This window comes from Oncorhynchus clarkii, chromosome 32 (assembly GCF_045791955.1).
Source record: "Oncorhynchus clarkii lewisi isolate Uvic-CL-2024 chromosome 32, UVic_Ocla_1.0, whole genome shotgun sequence".
Lineage (NCBI taxonomy): Eukaryota > Metazoa > Chordata > Actinopteri > Salmoniformes > Salmonidae > Oncorhynchus > Oncorhynchus clarkii.
The window spans coordinates 2,615,597-2,635,516 of NC_092178.1; the positions used below are offsets into that span (position 1 = coordinate 2,615,597).

General features: G+C 45.6%; 2 protein-coding genes across 4 annotated transcripts; one reads left to right on the forward strand and one right to left on the reverse strand.

Annotated features, from left to right (window-relative positions):
- Positions 1–2,485: 2,485 nt before the first annotated feature.
- Positions 2,486–13,337, reverse strand: LOC139391706 (uncharacterized protein C6orf62 homolog). Of its 3 annotated transcripts, none has more exons than XM_071139182.1 (6): positions 12,225–13,318; positions 11,192–12,008; positions 10,772–10,948; positions 7,935–8,060; positions 7,502–7,636; positions 2,486–4,147 (listed from the first exon to the last, which is right to left on the reverse strand). In XM_071139182.1, the coding sequence occupies exons 2-6, from the start codon at positions 11,318–11,320 to the stop codon at positions 4,022–4,024; spliced, it is 693 nt and encodes a 230-aa protein (XP_070995283.1). In that variant the 5' UTR covers positions 11,321–12,008; positions 12,225–13,318; the 3' UTR covers positions 2,486–4,021. The 3 variants fall into 3 exon arrangements, with proteins under 3 accessions (XP_070995283.1, XP_070995282.1, XP_070995281.1); XM_071139181.1 differs by having other exon boundaries at positions 12,194–13,318; XM_071139180.1 differs by having other exon boundaries at positions 11,192–13,337.
- A 3,031-nt stretch (positions 13,338–16,368) lies between these two features.
- On the forward strand, positions 16,369–19,592 carry LOC139392108 (zinc finger protein ZFP2-like). Its single transcript, XM_071139826.1, has 2 exons — positions 16,369–16,656; positions 17,256–19,592. The coding sequence occupies exons 1-2, from the start codon at positions 16,479–16,481 to the stop codon at positions 18,806–18,808; spliced, it is 1,731 nt and encodes a 576-aa protein (XP_070995927.1). The 5' UTR covers positions 16,369–16,478; the 3' UTR covers positions 18,809–19,592.
- Positions 19,593–19,920: the final 328 nt, after the last annotated feature.

Sequence of the window (19,920 nt, forward strand, 5' to 3'; positions counted from 1 at the left end):
TGCCTTCAGGTGAACACATTGACCTGCCTTCAGGTGAACACATTGACCTGCCTTCAGGTGAACACATTGACCTGCCTTCAGGTGAACACATTGACCTGCCTTCAGGTGAACACATTGACCTGCCTTCAGGTGAACACATTGACCTGCCTTCAGGTGAACACGTTGACCTGCCTTCAGGAGAACACGTTGACCTGCCTTCAGGAGAACACGTTGACCTGCCTTCAGGAGAACACGTTGACCTGCCTTCAGGAGAACACGTTGACCTGCCTTCAGGTGAACACGTTGACCTGCCTTCAGGTGAACACGTTGACCTGCCTTCAGGTGAACACGTTGACCTGCCTTCAGGTGAACACGTTGACCTGCCTTCAGGTGAACACGTTGACCTGCCTTCAGGTGAACACGTTGACCTGCCTTCAGGTGAACACGTTGACCTGCCTTCAGGTGAACACGTTGACCTGCCTTCAGGTGAACACGTTGACCTGCCTTCAGGTGAACACGTTGACCTGCCTTCAGGTGAACACGTTGACCTGCCTTCAGGTGAACACGTTGACCTGCCTTCAGGTGAACACGTTGACCTGCCTTCAGGTGAACACGTTGACCTGCCTTCAGGTGAACACGTTGACCTGCCTTCAGGTGAACACGTTGACCTGCCTTCAGGTGAACACGTTGACCTGCCTTCAGGTGAACACGTTGACCTGCCTTCAGGTGAACACGTTGACCTGCCTTCAGGTGAACACGTTGACCTGCCTTCAGGTGAACACATTGACCTGCCTTCAGGTGAACACATTGACCTGCCTTCAGGTGAACACATTGACCTGCCTTCAGGTGAACACATTGACCTGCCTTCAGGTGAACACATTGACCTGCCTTCAGGTGAACACATTGACCTGCCTTCAGGTGAACACATTGACCTGCCTTCAGGTGAACACATTGACCTGCCTTCAGGTGAACACATTGACCTGCCTTCAGGTGAACACATTGACCTGCCTTCAGGTGAACACATTGACCTGCCTTCAGGAGAACACATTGACCTGCCTTCAGGTTGACCTGCCTTCAGGTGAACACATTGACCTGCGTTCAGGTGAACACGTTGACCTGCCTTCAGGAGAACACGTTGGCCTGCCTTCAGGAGAACACATTGGCCTGCCTTCAGGAGAACACATTGGCCTGCCTTCAGGAGAACACATTGACCTGCCTTCAGGAGAACACACTGACCTGCCTTCAGGTGAACACACTGACCTGCCTTCAGGTGAACACATTGACCTGCCTTCAGGAGAACACATTGACCTGCCTTCAGGTGAACACATTGACCTGCCTTCAGGTGAACACATTGACCTGCCTTCAGGTGAACACATTGACCTGCCTTCAGGTGAACACATTGACCTGCCTTCAGGTGAACACATTGACCTGCCTTCAGGTGAACACATTGACCTGCCTTCAGGTGAACACATTGACCTGCCTTCAGGTGAACACATTGACCTGCCTTCAGGTGAACACATTGACCTGCCTTCAGGTTGACCTGCCTTCAGGAGAACACATTGACCTGCCTTCAGGAGAACACATTGACCTGCCTTCAGGAGAACACACTGACCTGCCTTCAGGTGAACACATTGACCTGCCTTCAGGTGAACACATTGACCTGCCTTCAGGTGAACACATTGACCTGCCTTCAGGAGAACACATTGACCTGCCTTCAGGAGAACACATTGACCTGCCTTCAGGTTGACCTGCCTTCAGGTGAACACATTGACCTGCCTTCAGGTGAACACATTGACCTGCCTTCAGGTGAACACATTGACCTGCCTTCAGGTGAACACATTGACCTGCCTTCAGGTGAACACATTGACCTGCCTTCAGGTTGACCTGCCTTCAGGAGAACACATTGACCTGCCTTCAGGAGAACACATTGACCTGCCTTCAGGAGAACACACTGACCTGCCTTCAGGTGAACACATTGACCTGCCTTCAGGTGAACACATTGACCTGCCTTCAGGTGAACACATTGACCTGCCTTCAGGTGAACACATTGACCTGCCTTCAGGAGAACACATTGACCTGCCTTCAGGTGAACACATTGACCTGCCTTCAGGTGAACACATTGACCTGCCTTCAGGTGAACACATTGACCTGCCTTCAGGAGAACACATTGACCTGCCTTCAGGTGAACACATTGACCTGCCTTCAGGTGAACACATTGACCTGCCTTCAGGTGAACACATTGACCTGCCTTCAGGTGAACACATTGACCTGCCTTCAGGTGAACACATTGACCTGCCTTCAGGAGAACACATTGACCTGCCTTCAGGAGAACACATTGACCTGCCTTCAGGAGAACACATTGACCTGCCTTCAGGTGAACACATTGACCTGCCTTCAGGAGAACACATTGACCTGCCTTCAGGTGAACACATTGAATCAAAAGAAAAAACTAAATGAAATGTACCGACTGTGCCTTATTTCCCCCGGCAAAGCAAGCTTGCAAAACATTATTATTATTATTTTATTTTTTAAACACACCCATTTTATAAGCACCGCATCAATTAGTACTCTTAGGATACTGTTGTTTGTCAAATTAAGGAACATAAATCTGCCGATCACATTCATTTCAACTCCACAACCTGTTCCATTGTTAGGCACATGATCTTTTTAACACCAGTTCCAGCATTCACCCTTGTCAACCCACTTGGGGGGGAAAAAACCCATCAGATTTCAGTAGCTTGAACGGCTTGCGTGTTAACATCTAACCAACATCGACACTGTGTGTCTGTCCGCACCATGCGATTTACAACACTGGTCTCAAAACTCCCTCTCAACTGTTCTCATCTATACTCCAGCTCTTACCAAAAATGATCTGCCTGGAATATTTCACAGGAATGCAAATGACGGCCAAAATCAATTAAAAAAACAAAACAAACACCCAGCTTCAAACTAAGGAGGCTTCTTAAAAAGGAAAACAAAGAAGAAATACCTACACCAAATGATTTTTAAATACTGTTCATATGTATCTTTAAAAAGATGTCGTTCTAGAACCCCCCTGGGCATCTTTTCCTCTTTAAAAACACATCATAGATGTCGTTCTAGAACCCCCTCTGGGCATCTTTTCCTCTTTAAAAACACATCATAGATGTCGTTCTAGAACCCCTCTGGGCATCTTTTCCTCTTTAAAAACACATCATAGATGTCGTTCTAGAACCCCCCTGGGCATCTTTTCCTCTTTAAAAACACATCATAGATGTCGTTCTAGAACCCCTCTGGGCATCTTTTCCTCTTTAAAAACACATCATAGATGTCGTTCTAGAACCCCTCTGGGCATCTTTTCCTCTTTAAAAACACATCATAGATGTCGTTCTAGAACCCCCCTGGGCATCTTTTCCTCTTTAAAAACACATCATAGATGTCGTTCTAGAACCCCTCTGGGCATCTTTTCCTCTTTAAAAACACATCATAGATGTCGTTCTAGAACCCCTCTGGGCATCTTTTCCTCTTTAAAAACACATCATAGATGTCGTTCTAGAACCCCCCTGGGCATCTTTTCCTCTTTAAAAACACATCTTTCAAATGACAGAAGCTTTTACAATCTTTGGGTTACAATGTGTCCAGCAGAGACTGAACGTCATGAAAGCCTGTGTGGCTTTTGTTCCTGCTTGGTAGCAACATAAAGAGTTCCTTCAGTGACTGGACTGGTCTGTTGACAGTGCAGCTCCATGGGGGGGAATAACCAACCACTCAAAATCAATGTTTGTGTAGGTTCAAAATAAACAAGATGGAGGATAAAAGGGAAAACCAAGCCGAAACTGGTCGGAGGAGGAAGCTTGGTAAGGAAAAACAAATGTGCTTCAGGAGGACGGAAATGAATGAATGAACAAGTGTTTAACAACAAAACGGGAGATCCAAGCACCAGTTCAATTCTATTCAAAAGGAAGGATGTGTGGTGGATGAGAGAGAGACATCAACTTGCTTCAGTGGCTTGTGGGTCAATCTTCCTTGTGTTGTGGGTGAAAGCCATGGAGGCCGGCTGGCCCTAGTCAGGCATGTACGGGAGGAGATGGTCTTCGATGTCGCCAACGCCCCAGCACGTTAGCTGGTCCTGGGGCAGGTACAGACAAAGGCTGCACAACTTAAAAACTGTGGCCTTGGTTTTAGGAGTCTGACAGGGGAGAGAAGGGATGACAAGAGAAAACATGGAAGAGACCGTTTAGACCACAGAATTAAAATCTATTAACAATTAGTAACTCCACTTATACATTATATTTCTGTGGGTAAGACATCATCGCCCCATGACAGGAAGAATGATTCTCTACCACCTACGTTAGAGCGCTCAGCTTTACCAAAGCCATTGTGTGACTAGTGCAGTGGTGACAGGTTAGCATTGAGGGGAGTCTGCCACAAAGAGAAGGAATGTTAGCCTGGAGCTACACGTCTCCTGGAGCTACACGTCTACACGTCTCCTGGAGCTACACGTCTCCTGGAGCTACACGTCTACACGTCTCCTGGAGCTACACGTCTCCTGGAGCTACACGTCGCCTGGAGCTACACGTCTACACGTCTCCTGGAGCTACACGTCTCCTGGAGCTACACGTCTCCTGGAGCTACACGTCTCCTGGAGCTACACGTCTACACGTCTCCTGGAGCTACACGTCTCCTGGAGCAACTGTCTAACCCTGTAGAAATAAAAAAGGTACTACGCCGTGGTTTAGCAACATTGTCTGAATGATCACCTCATTGAATCAATGGCTCCCAACGGAGTACTACAACTCAATAGGCTATTAGCTTCCCCAAAGCCATTGTGTGGCTGCACTTGGTTGAGTGGCATTATGTTCGAATTAAGGGGGAGTCTGAAGTCAGACACAAACACACATGAAAACACAAATGAGTGGTCTGTCTGCTTCTCTACGTCCCAAAAAGATGGCACCCTATTCCCTAAACAGATGGCACCCTATTCCCTAAACAGATGGCACCCTATTCCCTACATAGCATCCCCCTTTTTCCTCCAAACATAACGATGGTCATTATGATCAAACAGTTATATTTTTGTGTCATCAGACCAGAGGACATTTCTCCAAAAAGTGTGATCTTTGTCCCCATGTGCAGTTGCAAACTGTAGTCTGGCTTTTTTTTATGGCGGTTTTGGAGCAGTGACTTCTTCCTTGCTGAGCAGCCTTTCAGGTTATGTCGATATAGGACTTGTTTTACTGTAGACATCGATACTTTTGTACCTGTTTCCTCCAGCATCTTCACAAGGTCCTTCTTGCTGTTGTTCTGGGATTGATTTGCACTTTTCACACCAAGGTACGTTCATCTCTAAGGGACAGAACGCGTCTCCTTCTAGAGAGGTATGATGGCTGCGTGGTCCAATGGTGTTTATACTTGCGTACTGTTTGTACAGATGAACATGGTACCTTCAAGCGTTTAACAATGGCTCCCAAGGACGAACCAGACTTGTGGAGGTCTACAATTTGTTTTCTGAGGTCTTGGCTGATTTCTTTTGATTTTCCCATGATGTAAAGCAAAGAGGCACTGAGTTTGAAGGTAGACCTTGAAATACATCCACAGGTACACCTCCAATTGACTCAAATGATGTCAATTAGCCTATCAGAAGCTTCTAAAGCCATAACATAATTTGGAATTTTCCAAGCTGTTTAAAGGCACAGTCAACTTAGTGTATGTGAACTTCTGACCCACTGGAATTGTGGTACAGTGAATTATAAGTGAAATAATCTGTCTGTAAACAATAGTTGGAAAAATGACTTGTGTCATGCACAAAGTAGATCTCCTAACCGACTTGCCAAAACTATAGTTTGTTAACAAGAAATGTGTGGAGTGGTTGAAAAGCTAGTTTTAATGACTCCAACCTAAGTGGATGTAAACTTCAGACTTCAACTGTATGTAAATAAGTTCTCTTCGCTTTTACTCAAGAATGACAATTGGGTACTTTTTCCACCACTGTGTGTGAGTGATCAGATGATGGAGTGAGTGTTTGTGTGAGTGATCAGACGATGGAGATGATGGAGTGAGTGTTTGTGTGAGTGATCAGACGATGGAGATGATGGAGTGAGTGTTTGTGTGAGTGATCAGATGATGGAGTGAGTGTTTGTGTGAGTGTGCATAGAGACAGAGAATAAAGAGTCAAATAGACTCAGATAGTCCTTGTAGCTATTTGGTTAGCTATTTAATCTGTCTTACTGGTTAGGGATGGAAGCTGTTCTAGAGTCTGTTGGCACCGGTACTGCTTGTGGAAGCAGAGAGAGAACAGTCTATGGCTTGGGTGGTCAAACTTTTTCAACCTCCTGAGGGGGAAGAACATCCTGCGTGTGTTTCGACTACTTTAAAGGGAGAGATGGTTGTTCTGGCACCACACTGCCAGGTCACGGACCTCCTCCCTGTCAGCTGACACATTGTGGCAGGTGATCAGGCCTACCATCGTCATGTCGTCAGCAATCTTGATGGTGTTGTAATCGTGCATGGCCACGCAATTGTGGGTGAACAGAGTACAGGAGGGGACTAAGGGGCCCACCAGTTGAGGGTCAGGGTGGCATATGTGTTGTTACCTATCCTTACCTCCTGGGGGGCGGCCCGCCAGAAAGTCCAGGATCCAGTTGCTGGAGGAGGTGTTTAGTCCCAGGGTCCTTAGCTTAGTGATGAGCTTTGAGGGCACTATGGTGTTGAACGCTGAGCTGTAGTCAATGAACAGCATTCTCACATAAGTGTTCCTTTTGTCCAGGTGGGAAAGGGAAGTGTGGAATGCAATAGAGACTGGATCATCTATGGATCTGTTGGGGCGGTATGTAAATTGGAGTGGATACAGGGTGTCTGGGATGGTGGACTAATTGTGTGCCATAACCAGCCTCTCAAAGTACTTCCTGATTACAGAAGTGACAGGAAGTTAGTCATCGGCATGAAGCATTAGAAGTTCTTGAGGGACAGGAATGATAGTGGTCATCGTAAAAACACGTTATATCCCAAAAGTAGGATTTCGCAACGTAATACATCGGATAATTATCACCGAGGTCTTGACAGAGCCGCTTTCTAGCATCGACTTCACGTTGTGGTGGTCTGAGTTGTTTCCCCGAGGACGCAAAAAGACAAATTAACACACGGAATGAAATGTAAAAGGCGTTGAAAATAAAAACGCTCAGTGTACGCTCAGTGTACACTCAGTGCGCCGGTGCCACAGCACAACTCAATGCCATTTTCCAGATTTTTTTGGACCACTTTTTCCTCTGGCCTCCATTGATTTAGATTGGGTTTAGTCCCAGGGTCCTTAGCGTAGTGATGAGCTGTGAGGGCAGTATGGTGTTGAACGCTGAGCTGTAGCCAATGAACAGCGTTCTCCTACAAAGGGTTAAAACTCGTAACAACTTTTGACGGTGACGGTTGGACCATTGGTTTTCTTATAGGAGTATCTACACAATTATCATTTTGCCTATTGGTCGAAAGATACACCCTGTTGACCAGAGCCCCGTGGGTGTTAAGCTCAGCGGTGCTGTGTGAACGGACTGACCTGTAAGAGCTGTCGGTCCATACAGAGGAAGACCGACTGAGTTGGGTTGTTCATAACCACTCCAGCCTTGTCCCTCCGGCCGACAGCATGCAACAACTGCTTCTCGTAGTCTCCATGATGAAACTCAAACTTGGCCTGTGGATAAACAAAACAGGATATGGGATACAACACTTTGTAAAAACAGCTCAAGTTCAATAGGCTCCACTACGTTCACCGTGACATCAACGGAACAGTACAGAATATTAGTTGAATATAATTTGATTTCAGGGGCATATTCACGAGGAACACACAAAACAGCTAATAAACCAAAACAGGGAAGGACTACCTGATTTTATCCAATAAACACTCTCTCTCAAACCTTTTTCCTACAGTGTGATCTAGTGAATAGGACCCAGGTGTGTAGCCATTTGGTGAAGGAAGCTAAATGTTTTACCTGAACAGGCCTGAAGGGTTCGTTCTCAGCCCCCTTCCATCTGGAGAACAAGAGACAGACTATCTTCTCTATGTCGTTGCGCGGCCACAGGATGAAGTCCATCTCCTGGGTGCATCCTATGACATCCTGCAACAACAACAACAACCGAGGAACGAGACAGTCAATAAACAACACATTATGTCTGTGAGCATCAATAAACAACACATTATGTCTGTGGGCATCAATAAACAACACATTATGTCTGTGGGCATCAATAAACAACACATTATGTCTGTGGGCATCAATAAACAACACATTATGTCTGTGAGCATCAATAAACAACACATTATGTCTGTGGGCATCAATAAACAACACATTATGTCTGTGGGCATCAATAAACAACACATTATGTCTGTGAGCATCAATAAACAACACATTATGTCTGTGAGCATCAATAAACAACACATTATGTCTTTGAGCATCAATAAACAACACATTATGTCTGTGAGCATCAATAAACAACACATTATGTCTGTGTGCATCAATAAACAACACATTATGTCTGTGAGCATCAATAAACAACACATTATGTCTGTGGGCATCAATAAACAACACATTATGTCTGTGGGCATCAATAAACAACACATTATGTCTGTGGGCATCAATAAACAACACATTATGTCTGTGAGCATCAATAAACAACACATTATGTCTGTGAGCATCAATAAACAACACATTATGTCTGTGGGCATCAATAAACAACACATTATGTCTGTGTGCATCAATAAACAACACATTATGTCTGTGGGCATCAATAAACAACACATTATGTCTGTGGGCATCAATAAACAACAGGTCACTGTCAGTGTTTACCCAAGGACAATGGACAATGTGGGCCTGCTAGCTGAAAGGCTCCAGTGTGGGCCCGCTAGCTGAAAGGCTCCAGTGTGGGCCTGCTGGCTGAAAGGCCCCAGTGTGGGTCTACTAGCTGAAAGGCCCCAGTGTGGGCCTGCTAGCTGAAAGGCCCTAGTGTGGGCCATACTAGCTGAAAGGCCCCAGTGTGGGTCTACTAGCTAAAAGGCCCCAGTGTGGGCCTGCTAGCTGAAAGGCCCTAGTGTGGGCCATACTAGCTGAAAGGCCCCAGTGTGGGTCTACTAGCTGAAAGGCTCCAGTGTGGGCCCGCTGGCTGAAAGGCCCCAGTGTGGGTCTGCTGGCTGAAAGGCTCCAGTGTGGGCCTGCTGGCTGAAAGGCCCCAGTGTGGGTCTGCTGGCTGAAAGGCCCCAGTGTGGGTCTGCTGGCTGAAAGGCCCCAGTGTGGGTCTACTAGCTGAAAGGCTCCAGTGTGGGCCCGCTGGCTGAAAGGCCCCAGTGTGGGTCTGCTGGCTGAAAGGCTCCAGTGTGGGCCTGCTGGCTGAAAGGCCCCAGTGTGGGTCTGCTGGCTGAAAGGCCCCAGTGTGGGTCTGCTGGCTGAAAGGCCCCAGTGTGGGTCTACTAGCAGAAAGGCCCCAGTGTGGGTCTGCTGGCTGAAAGGCCCCAGTGTGGGTCTGCTGGCTGAAAGGCCCCAGTGTGGGTCTGCTGGCTGAAAGGCCCCAGTGTGGGTCTGCTGGCTGACAGGCCCCAGTGTGGGTCTACTAGCTGAAAGGCCCCAGTGTGGGTCTGCTGGCTGAAAGGCCCCAGTGTGGGTCTGCTGGCTGAAAGGCCCCAGTGTGGGTCTACTAGCAGAAAGGCCCCAGTGTGGGCCTGCTAGCTGATAGGCCCCAGTGTGGGCCATACTAGCTGAAAGGCCCTAGTGTGGGCCTGCTAGCTGAAAGGCTCCAGTGTGGGCCCGCTGGCTGAAAGGCCCCAGTGTGGGTCTACTAGCTGAAAGGCTCCAGTGTGGGCCCGCTGGCTGAAAGGCACCAGTGTGGGTCTGCTGGCTGACAGGCCCCAGTGTGGGTCTACTAGCTGAAAGGCCCCAGTGTGGGCCTGCTAGCTGAAAGGCCCCAGTGTGGGTCTGCTGGCTGACAGGCCCCAGTGTGGGTCTACTAGCTGAAAGGCCCCAGTGTGGGCCTGCTAGCTGAAAGGCCCTAGTGTGGGCCTGCTGGCTGAAAGGCTCCAGTGTGAGTCTACTAGCTGAAAGGCCCCAGTGTGGGCCATACTAGCTGAAAGGCCCCAGTGTGGGCCTGCTAGCTGAAAGGCCCCAGTGTGGGCCTGCTAGCTGAAAGGCTCCAGTGTGGGCCTGCTGGCTGAAAGGCCCCAGTGTGGGTCTACTAGCTAAAAGGCCCCAGTGTGGGCCTGCTAGCTGAAAGGCCCTAGTGTGGGCCATACTAGCTGAAAGGCTCCAGTGTGGGCCCGCTGGCTGAAATGCCCCAGTGTGGGCCCGCTGGCTGAAATGCCCCAGTGTGGGTCTACTAGCTGAAAGGCTCCAGTGTGGGCCCGCTGGCTGAAAGGCCCCAGTGTGGGTCTGCTGGCTGAAAGGCCCCAGTGTGGGCCTGCTGGCTGAAAGGCCCCAGTGTGGGTCTACTAGCTGAAAGGCCCCAGTGTGGGCCTGCTAGCTGAAAGGCCCTAGTGTGGGCCATACTAGCTGAAAGGCCCCAGTGTGGGTCTACTAGCTGAAAGGCTCCAGTGTGGGCCCGCTGGCTGAAATGCCCCAGTGTGGGTCTACTAGCTGAAAGGCTCCAGTGTGGGCCCGCTGGCTGAAATGCCCCAGTGTGGGTCTACTAGCTGAAAGGCTCCAGTGTCCAATTGAGTCATACTAGTAGAAATTAGGAACCTTCATTGTTGACATTTCCTTAACAACAATAAGGAGGAATGCCCAACTCTCTCTGTGTGTGTGGTTTTTAGGTTATCCCAATGGAAGGAATGCAGTTTTTGACTTACCCTGCGCATTGATTGGTAGCGTGGGGCGTGCAACTGCACGACATCTTTCTGCAGAAGTTCCATGGAACTCTGGAGGGAGTAGCTGGAAGCCTGCACACCTTTCAGGATATTGTCTTCATAGTTGTTGGTCATCACTGGTACCACTTCAGCTACCTCGAACAGCGCAGACTTCTTCTTCTGAAGGAGCAGAAAGAGAGGGAATGGATGGGAATAACAATGCAGACTTCTTCTTCTATAGTGCACTACTTTTGGGCAGGGCCCTATAGCACCCTATTCCCTATGTAGTGCACTACTTTTGGGATGGGCCTTTGGCACCCTATTTAATGCACTACTTTTGGGCAGGGCCCTATGGCACCCTATTCCCTATGTAGTGCACTACTTTTGGGAGGGGTCCATAGGGTACTTCTCTATAATACTTACTTTGTCTTTGAAAACAAAGGCTATGTAGATCTTGAAGTCAAACTGGTCAGCCAAAGATTCCCTTTTCTTCTGAATCTGAGCACGGAGTCGATTCCTAGTTTGGTTTCTTCTCGAGATTGGGTCTCCCATTATTAGATTTTGATGCTAGTGTCTTCTCTTTTACAGAATATTTTGCCTATACTTTCGAGTTGTCTATTTTGCTTTTGAGATGTAGCTACTATCCCTTTCAGAAACGAGAAATCAAATGATTCTCTTTTGAAATGCCTACTAACTGAAGGAGGAATTCATGAAATATCAAACTATGAAAGTTGTACATGGGTGGAAGGGGTTCTTAATATTTTACTACATTTGTTTCACGAGTTATTCAAGAAGCCATGTGATTAAAAGCATGACATTCGAATACAGGCCAAATTAAACTTAAATTCAACACGTCATTGGCCTAGTGATAACATGAACAAATCGTATTTAGGTGCACCTTTCTCCTTCCTGTTAATGACAACAAACTACTAACAGAAAGAATAGCTATGTCAACAACAAAAAACATACCGACACTACTTCTCACTACTGAAGTACAAGGCTACTACTCACAACTAGCAGACACAATTCATACTGTCGTCTTGTCAAACTCGAAGCTTCGTCCATGACTGACGCGTTATGAGCGTAATACTGGCAGACTGGGGGGGGTACAGACAACCATCATGGAAAGTAATACCAGATGTTGGCACCAGGTTTGAGTTTACAACATTGACGTTTACCAAAATAACCTGACATCTCCGGGGTCTTGGCGTCGTTTACTGCTATTGAACTGGCCCGGGGCCTCATTTACTGCCATTGAACTGGCCGGGGCCTCGTTTACTTCCATTGAACTGGCCCGGGGCCTCGTTTACTTCCATTGAACTGGCCTGGGGCCTTGTTTACTGCTATTGAACTGGCCCGGGGCCTCGTTTACTTCCATTGAACTGGCCCGGGGCCTCGTTTACTGCTATTGAACTGGCCCGGGGCCTCGTTTACTGCTATTGAACTGGCCCGGGGCCTCGTTTACTGCCATTGAACTGGCCCGGGGCCTTGTTTACTGCCATTGAACTGGCCCGGGGCCTTGTTTACTTCCATTGAACTGGCCCGGGGCCTCGTTTACTTCCATTGAACTGGCCCGGGGCCTCGTTTACTTCCATTGAACTGGCCCGGGGCCTCGTTTACTTCCATTGAACTGGCCCGGGGCCTCGTTTACTTCCATTGAACTGGCCCGGGGCCTCGTTTACTTCCATTGAACTGGCCCGGGGCCTCGTTTACTTCCATTGAACTGGCCCGGGGCCTCGTTTACTTCCATTGAACTGGCCCGGGGCCTCGTTTACTTCCATTGAACTGGCCCGGGGCCTCGTTTACTTCCATTGAACTGGCCCGGGGCCTCGTTTACTTCCATTGAACTGGCTTGGAGCCTTGCCTTTGTCTATACTCATCGTGACGGCAGTATTTTTTTTAGCTGACTAGATAACATGAGCTATATAGTATGCATACACTAACTAGTTAGTGGATTAACTAGTTAGCTACATCATATATGTTTGTTACTTGGAGTAATTGAGGCCTGTATGTGGTGCGGTTAGCCAGCCAGCTGAGAGACATCTAACCATTTTACATTTCCGACTGGTTTGCTATTTAATATCGGAACAGATTTAACTGTTGTATCCTGTCATTTTACATGAACATTTCCTTCCAATATCATCATGATGTTAAGGTTTCCCGTCGAGAGAACCAACTTGATTTTATTTACCCGACACCAATAAACGCAGTCATAAATATCTTTCACACGCTGATTTTTGTGGGGAGGTGTTAGCTATTTATCTGCGTTTTCTCTTCAGTCGTCACAACCACCAAAACTAACCCTTTGCATGCCATGTCAAGATAAATGGACAAACCAACTGAAATCCTCCGTTCTTTCAGAGGACACGCGACGTGGGCTGTCTCCTGGTGGACCCATATTGAACGATGTTTGTTGTTGTTGTTGTAAAAAACGTATTTTGTTCAGTTTCTTGTTAGTCTTCGGCCCGGTGTGGTTGAATAATCTACCCAAAATGTCTGAACTGCGTCAGACAGCCACAGAGATATTACCGGAGACGGAGAGAGAGGCCCAACACCGCGGAGAATATATCTCCCTCCAGCAGGTGGCGTCTTTTCGTTGTTTCAAGCAAGGACTTTTTATATGGAGGTTTGATAATGAGAGAATGTCGAATTTGGTCGACAATTATTTTATTTTTTTAAGATTAATGGCATATTTGACTACGTGAGTTTTATTTGATCAATTATAAGTTTTGTAATGCTTAAAAGTTGTTTACAAGCATAGAAAAAAAATAATGAATATAAATGGGTTTAGAAGCTCAAACTCAGACTGGTACACTCACAATGGTCATTAGTAAGACCTGGAGTAATGATGAGTACTAGGGAAGGACCATCGGTAAGGTCTGGAGTATTAAAAAGTACAAATAGCTTTAAAAAGCAGGCACAGTTCTTTCATTTGAACAAGGTTGTCTAACAGAAACCACTCCACTGCCTCTTGTGCCCCCTACTGCTGGTCAGGGGCGTTGTTTTGAAGGATCGGTATGATGTGCAATTAATACATTGTTTTAATGTGAAATTAATATCGTTGATTTTTAAGGTTAGGCAGACGTGCAGTGAATAGTGTCGCTTTTTAGGATGCCAATATAAATGAATGTGTTTATGGTTGTGTGTAATTTTGTCTTGTCTTTTAATCATTATGTGTGTTATTGTTTTTACTATCGAGGACCACTTTGGAAATAAGCGATTTAATTCATACTTTCAAGTAATATCCTCTGGGTCCACATTGTGTATTTTGTTGTATATGACTGTTGCCTAAAATAAATGTATATTCAATTTTTGAGAACTGTTGGGAGGGAGTTGTGAAACAGTGTTGTTTTTTTATTTCACCTTTATTTAACCAGGTAGGCCAGTTGAGAGCAAGTTCTCATTTACAACTGCGACCTGGCCAAGATAAAGCAAAGCAGTGCGACACAAACAACAACACAGAGTTACACATGGAATAAACAAAACATACAGTCAATAATACAGTAGAACAAAAGAAAACAAAAAGTCCAAATACAGTGAGTGCAAATGAGGTAAGTTAAGGAAATAAATAGGCCATGGTGGCGAAGTAATTACAAAATAGGAATTAAACACTGGAATGGTAGATTGGCAGAAGATGAATGTGCAAGTAGAGATACTGGGGTGTAAAGAAGCAAGATAAATAAATACAGTATGGGGATGAGGTAGGTAGATAGATGGGTTGTGAATCGCATGGTCCGAACCGACACACAATCATTTCCATTTTGGAAACGTTCTATCAAATGATGCCCTGGGGGTGTGTTCGTAAAGTCAATGTGGAGATGCCAGAGTGTGCTGTGGGCATTCATCAATTCAGAGTGTTGTCAGGTTGTCCCTTTGTAAATTCAGAGTGCACACTGGACACTATGACCGAGGACACTATGACACACTGGACACTATGACCGAGGACACTATGGCACACTGGACTTTATGACCGAGGACACTATGACACACTGGACACTATGACCGAGGACAGTATGGCACACTGGACACTATGACCGAGGACACTATGACACACTGGACACTATGATCGAGGACACTATGACACACTGGACACTATGACCGAGGACACTATGACACACTGGACACTATGACCGAGGACAGTATGGCACACTGGACACTATGACCGAGGACACTATGACACACTGGACACTATGATCGAGGACACTATGACACACTGGACACTATGACCGAGGACACTATGACACACTGGACACTATGACCGAGGACACTATGGCACACTGGACACTATGGCCGAGGACACTATGACACACTGGACACTATGGCCGAGGACACTATGACACACTGGACACTATGGCCGAGGACACTATGACACACTGGACACTATGGCCGAGGACACTATGACACACTGGACACTATGGCCGAGGAGTAGGGTTGATCCAACAGTTCTAGCACCCAAGCTAATTGGCTAGCTTGCTAGCTACTTCTAGACACAAATGAGAGAACACCCCACTCTGACCATTTTACTCACCCTGTGCAGTGGGGCACATCACACCTCTGTTTTAGGGACTAGGTGGTCAGCCAATCACAGGCCCTATCAGGTGGGTGACAGACATATTCCTGCCTGTTATGGCAGTGAGGCAGACTGTTGCTGAGTCATTATGCAGAGACCTACTGCATTTCCAACCCCTTTTTTTCCGTAAAACATTCATACGATAAGAACTGATGCAGATCAATAAATAACGGAGTCAAAGCAGTGGAATACGACTGGGCGCAACTAGAACTCATTACATACAATACATTTGCTTGGAGTTGGTTTAAAACTGCATTCTAATGTTGACTGCTTTAAGAACAGGGTATCAAGAGAAGCGCTTTATGATCAGTTGAAATGAAAGTTCTGGAACTCCTTTGTGTGGTTCTTTTAGATGGGGAAAAGACCCAATGAAACTGACATTAAATGTGTAGAATAATAGAATAATCGATCAAGTATTCTATTCATTTATATGCCATTGTAGACTACTGTAGCCTATAAGTTTGATACAATAAATGTATATTGAAATGACAATATGACTGAAGTCATTGCAAATGAATTTGTGCCACTTGTGTGGCGCTGGGAAACGAATATAATAAATATAGCCTGTAACTCATTTTGTTGTTGTAGCCTTGTGTTATTATGCAATTACTAAGGAACGTGTTTAGTTGATTGAATTTAGTTGATATCAATTGTGATTGTGGTCACAGCTCTATCGCAAATGTATCATTACCCACATTTAATATTAGTTCCATTGTGGACTTTTCCCTGAAATTAGATGTTGGGCTGTTGGCCTATCAGGGGCTATAGCCTACCAGCATCTAGCTCAGCAAACCAAACCTAAAGAGAAGACAGTCATGGTATTTCATTTAATAAGAGTATGAGCAAGACTTTAACAAGTCAAATTTGAGTCTAATTTGACTGGAAGCCAAAGGCAGATTCTGAGTTCTTAACCCAGTTGAGGGACGTGGCCACTGTGATACGTGAATACGTAAGAGACTACGCAAACGAGTAGCGGAAGTGGAAGATGCTGGTCGTTCATCTTCGAAATGCGGTCTACAGTTATTTTATATACATCAATGGGCACAACAAGGGAATAAAATCACATCACATTGAGCAGAAGAACAACTTAAAGCTATCGAATTTCATAACGTTTTAATAAAAATAAAAAAAAATCTCAAAATGTCTAAACTGGAGTTGTTCAACGCGTATCTCAGTGAACGGCTGACTGCGGCGGCGAGGGAGATAACATCGGCAGTAGAGAGAACGATAACAGACTATCAGGACGAAATCTCCCGTTACAAGGAGGACAACGAACGGTTACGACTGATGCTGGATTTCAAACCACATTTACACTTAGGTATGTTGCCCTAGCTAGCTATATCAATCTGATAAGGAATGAGATAATGATGGCCTGCCTCTCTCCCTTAGTATTATCGACAACCGATTCACATCCATTCACCAGTCGCAACTTGGCTAGATAGCTAGCTAATTTACTATCTACCTAACGTTAGCTAGCTATGCTAACTATTCTAGCTATGCTAGCCATGCTAACTATTCTAGCCATGCTAACTATGCTAACTATTCTAGCCATGCTAACTATTCTAGCTATGCTAGCCATGCTAACTATTCTAGCTATGCCTGCCATGCTAACTATTCTAGCTATGCTAGCCATGCTAACTATTCTAGCTATGCCTGCCATGCTAACTATTCTAGCTATGCCTGCCATGCTAACTATTCTAGCTATGCTAGCCATGCTAACTATGCTAGCACAACTTGATGAATGTATCCCACCGTAAAGTAGCTAGCTAGTTTGCTAAACATGTAGCAAGCTATGTAAACAGCAACTGCTCGTGTTTATGAGAACTATGGGTATAATTTTAGATTACAAACGTCTAAATATATATTTAATGATAAATACAAAAATTAAGTAATGTTATCTTCTTTATTCTAATTTAGAACCCCAACAGCTCACCTTCACAGTCTCTAAAGAGGAGGTTCCCCCTGAGCAGCAGCACTGTGAACAAGAGTGTCCCCGTATGGGGCAGCAGGTCCCAGAGCCCACACAGATTAAAGATGAACAGGAGGAAGAGCTGCTTCGAGAGTCTGATACCAAAGACTTCATTACTGTCTGTGTTGTGAGTGACTGTGAGGGCGTGAACACACGTCATGCATCCCACACTGTGGGGAGTAGAGACGGAGGTTCGCCATTCAATAACACAACTGGAGGGATCCAGACAGAGCCCGGTGATGAAGACTACATAGACTACATAGTATCAGAACCGTCCAGTCCTGCAGCTCAGAGTGAAAACAGTGGGAGGGACACCGATGGCGAGAGCATGGAGCTACCGCCGGGGTCAAAGCCACGGAAATCACAAAGAAAACAGGCGAAGAAAGGAACAAGCGTTGTTGAAGATGCTTCTCCTTATTGCTGCAAGCTGTGTGGGAGGACTTTTGTTCGTATGGGTTTTTTAGTTAACCATGTGCAAAGAACACACACAAAGCATGCTAAACAATACCGTTGTGGTGTGTGTGAAGGAGTCTTGGACTCGAAAGAAAATCTGACAGTCCACGTGCAAACCCACACTAAAGAGAGAACTACTCCTCACTCTCAAACCCACACTGAATCAAAAGCTTGGCACAATGCTCACCCTCAAACCCTCACTGAACCAAAACCTAGGCCCAGTGCTCACCCTCAAACCCTCACTGAACCAAAACCTAGGCCTACTGCTCACCCTCAAACCCTCACTGAACCAAAACCTAGGCCCAGTGCTCACCCTCAAACCCTCACTGAACCAAAACCTAGGCCTACTGCTCACCCTCAAACCCTCACTGAACCAAAACCTAGGCCTACTGCTCACCGGCAAACCTTCACTAAAGGGATGCCCACTCCTCAACTTCAACCTGCAGCCAAACCTACTTGTCATGTTTGTGGCAAGTGTTTCCCTTACAATCATAATCTGAAACTACACATGCGCACTCACACAGGCGAGAGACCGTTCAAATGCAGAGAATGTGGTAAATGCTTCCGATCTAAGAGATATATGAAGGTGCACTTGAGGATTCACACTGGAGAGAAACTATTCCAATGCAAAGAATGTGACAAAGGCTTCCCTACCAAGCAATACCTGACCAAACACACGCTGTTCCACACAGGGGAGAAATCCTACCAGTGTAAGGACTGTGGGAAAGGCTTCGACCAGAGGGAAGACCTTGAACAGCACCAGTCAACTCACACGGAGGAGAAGCCATATGGTTGCATAGAGTGTGGCAAATGCTTTAAAGACACTTACCATCTGGCCAGACATAAGCTGGTTCACACAGGGGAGAGACCTTTCACCTGCACTGTGTGTGGACGGGGCTTCAGCACCCAAGGCAACCTGAAAGTTCACCAGCGGATTCACACCGGAGAGAAACCCTATCGCTGTAAACTGTGTGGGAGATGCTTTACAGGTTTTGCCAGTCTTAAATATCACTTGAACACGATTCACCATTACGACGGTGGCCTTTAAATGACGTGTCTGTCAGAAGGTGACGAACCAGAAGAACATCATTGTGGCTTTATAGTGTCTTTTTGGTGGCAGATGTAGAACAACCGTTAGGACATAGAATCTATGAAGGAATATATGGTATACTCTAACACCTTGATTAAGGTTCAACAATAGATGTGCAACTCATCTGACACAACAGATATATATATATATATATACACGTACATACTACCTTTTAAAAGTTTGGGGTCATTTAGAAATTCTCCAGTTTCTTGGAAATTTCTTGCATGGAATAGCCTTCATTTCTCAGAACAAGAATAGACTGACGAGTTTCAGAAGAAAGGTCTTTGTTTCTGGCCATTTTGAGCCTGTAATCGAATACACAAATGCTGATGCTCCAGAAACTCGACTAGTCTAAAGAAGGCCAGTTTTATTGCTTATTTAATCAGGACAACAGTTTCATAGCAACTAACATAATTGCAAAAAAGGTTTTCTAATGATCAATTAGCCTTTTAAAATGATAAACTTGGATTAGCTAACACAACGTGCCATTGGAACACAGGAGTGATGGTTGCTGATAATGGGCCTCTGTACTCCTATGTAGATATTCCATTTAAAAAATCAGCCGTTTCCAGCTACAATAGTCATTTACAACATTAACAATGTCTACACTGTATTTCTGATCAATTTGATGTTATTTTAATGGACAAAACATTTGATTTTGTTTCAAAAACAATGAAATTTCTAAGTGACCCCAAACTTTTGAAAGGCAGTATACATACATACAGTATGAACAGTACGAGAAATCTGGACACCTACTGATACCAGGGGTTTTCTTTATTTTAACTATTTTCTACATTGTAGAATAATAGTAAAAACATCAACACTATGAATTAACACATATGGAATCATGTAGTAAACAAAAAAGTGTTAAACAAATCAATATATTTTATATTTGAGATTCTTTAAAGTCGCCACCCTTTGCCTTGATGACAGCTTTGCACACTCTTGGCATTCTCTCAACCAGCTTCACCTGGAATGCTTTTCCAAAAGTCTTGAAGGAGTTCCCACATATGCTGAGCACTTGTTGGCTGCTTTTCCTTCACTCTGCGGTCCAACTCATCTCAAACCAT

Coding starts and splice junctions, on each gene's coding strand:
- LOC139391706 (XM_071139180.1), bottom strand. CDS start 11,320: ATGGGAGACCCAATCTCGAGAAGAAACCAAACTAGGAATCGACTCCGT. Junction 8,061..10,771: donor GCTACCAATCAATGCGCAGG/GTAAGTCAAAAA, acceptor TTGTTGTTGCAG/GATGTCATAGGATGCACCCA. Junction 4,148..7,501: donor TGGACCGACAGCTCTTACAG/GTCAGTCCGTTC, acceptor CTCCCCTGTCAG/ACTCCTAAAACCAAGGCCAC.
- LOC139392108 (XM_071139826.1), top strand. CDS start 16,479: ATGTCTAAACTGGAGTTGTTCAACGCGTATCTCAGTGAACGGCTGACT. Junction 16,657..17,255: donor CAAACCACATTTACACTTAG/GTATGTTGCCCT, acceptor ATTCTAATTTAG/AACCCCAACAGCTCACCTTC.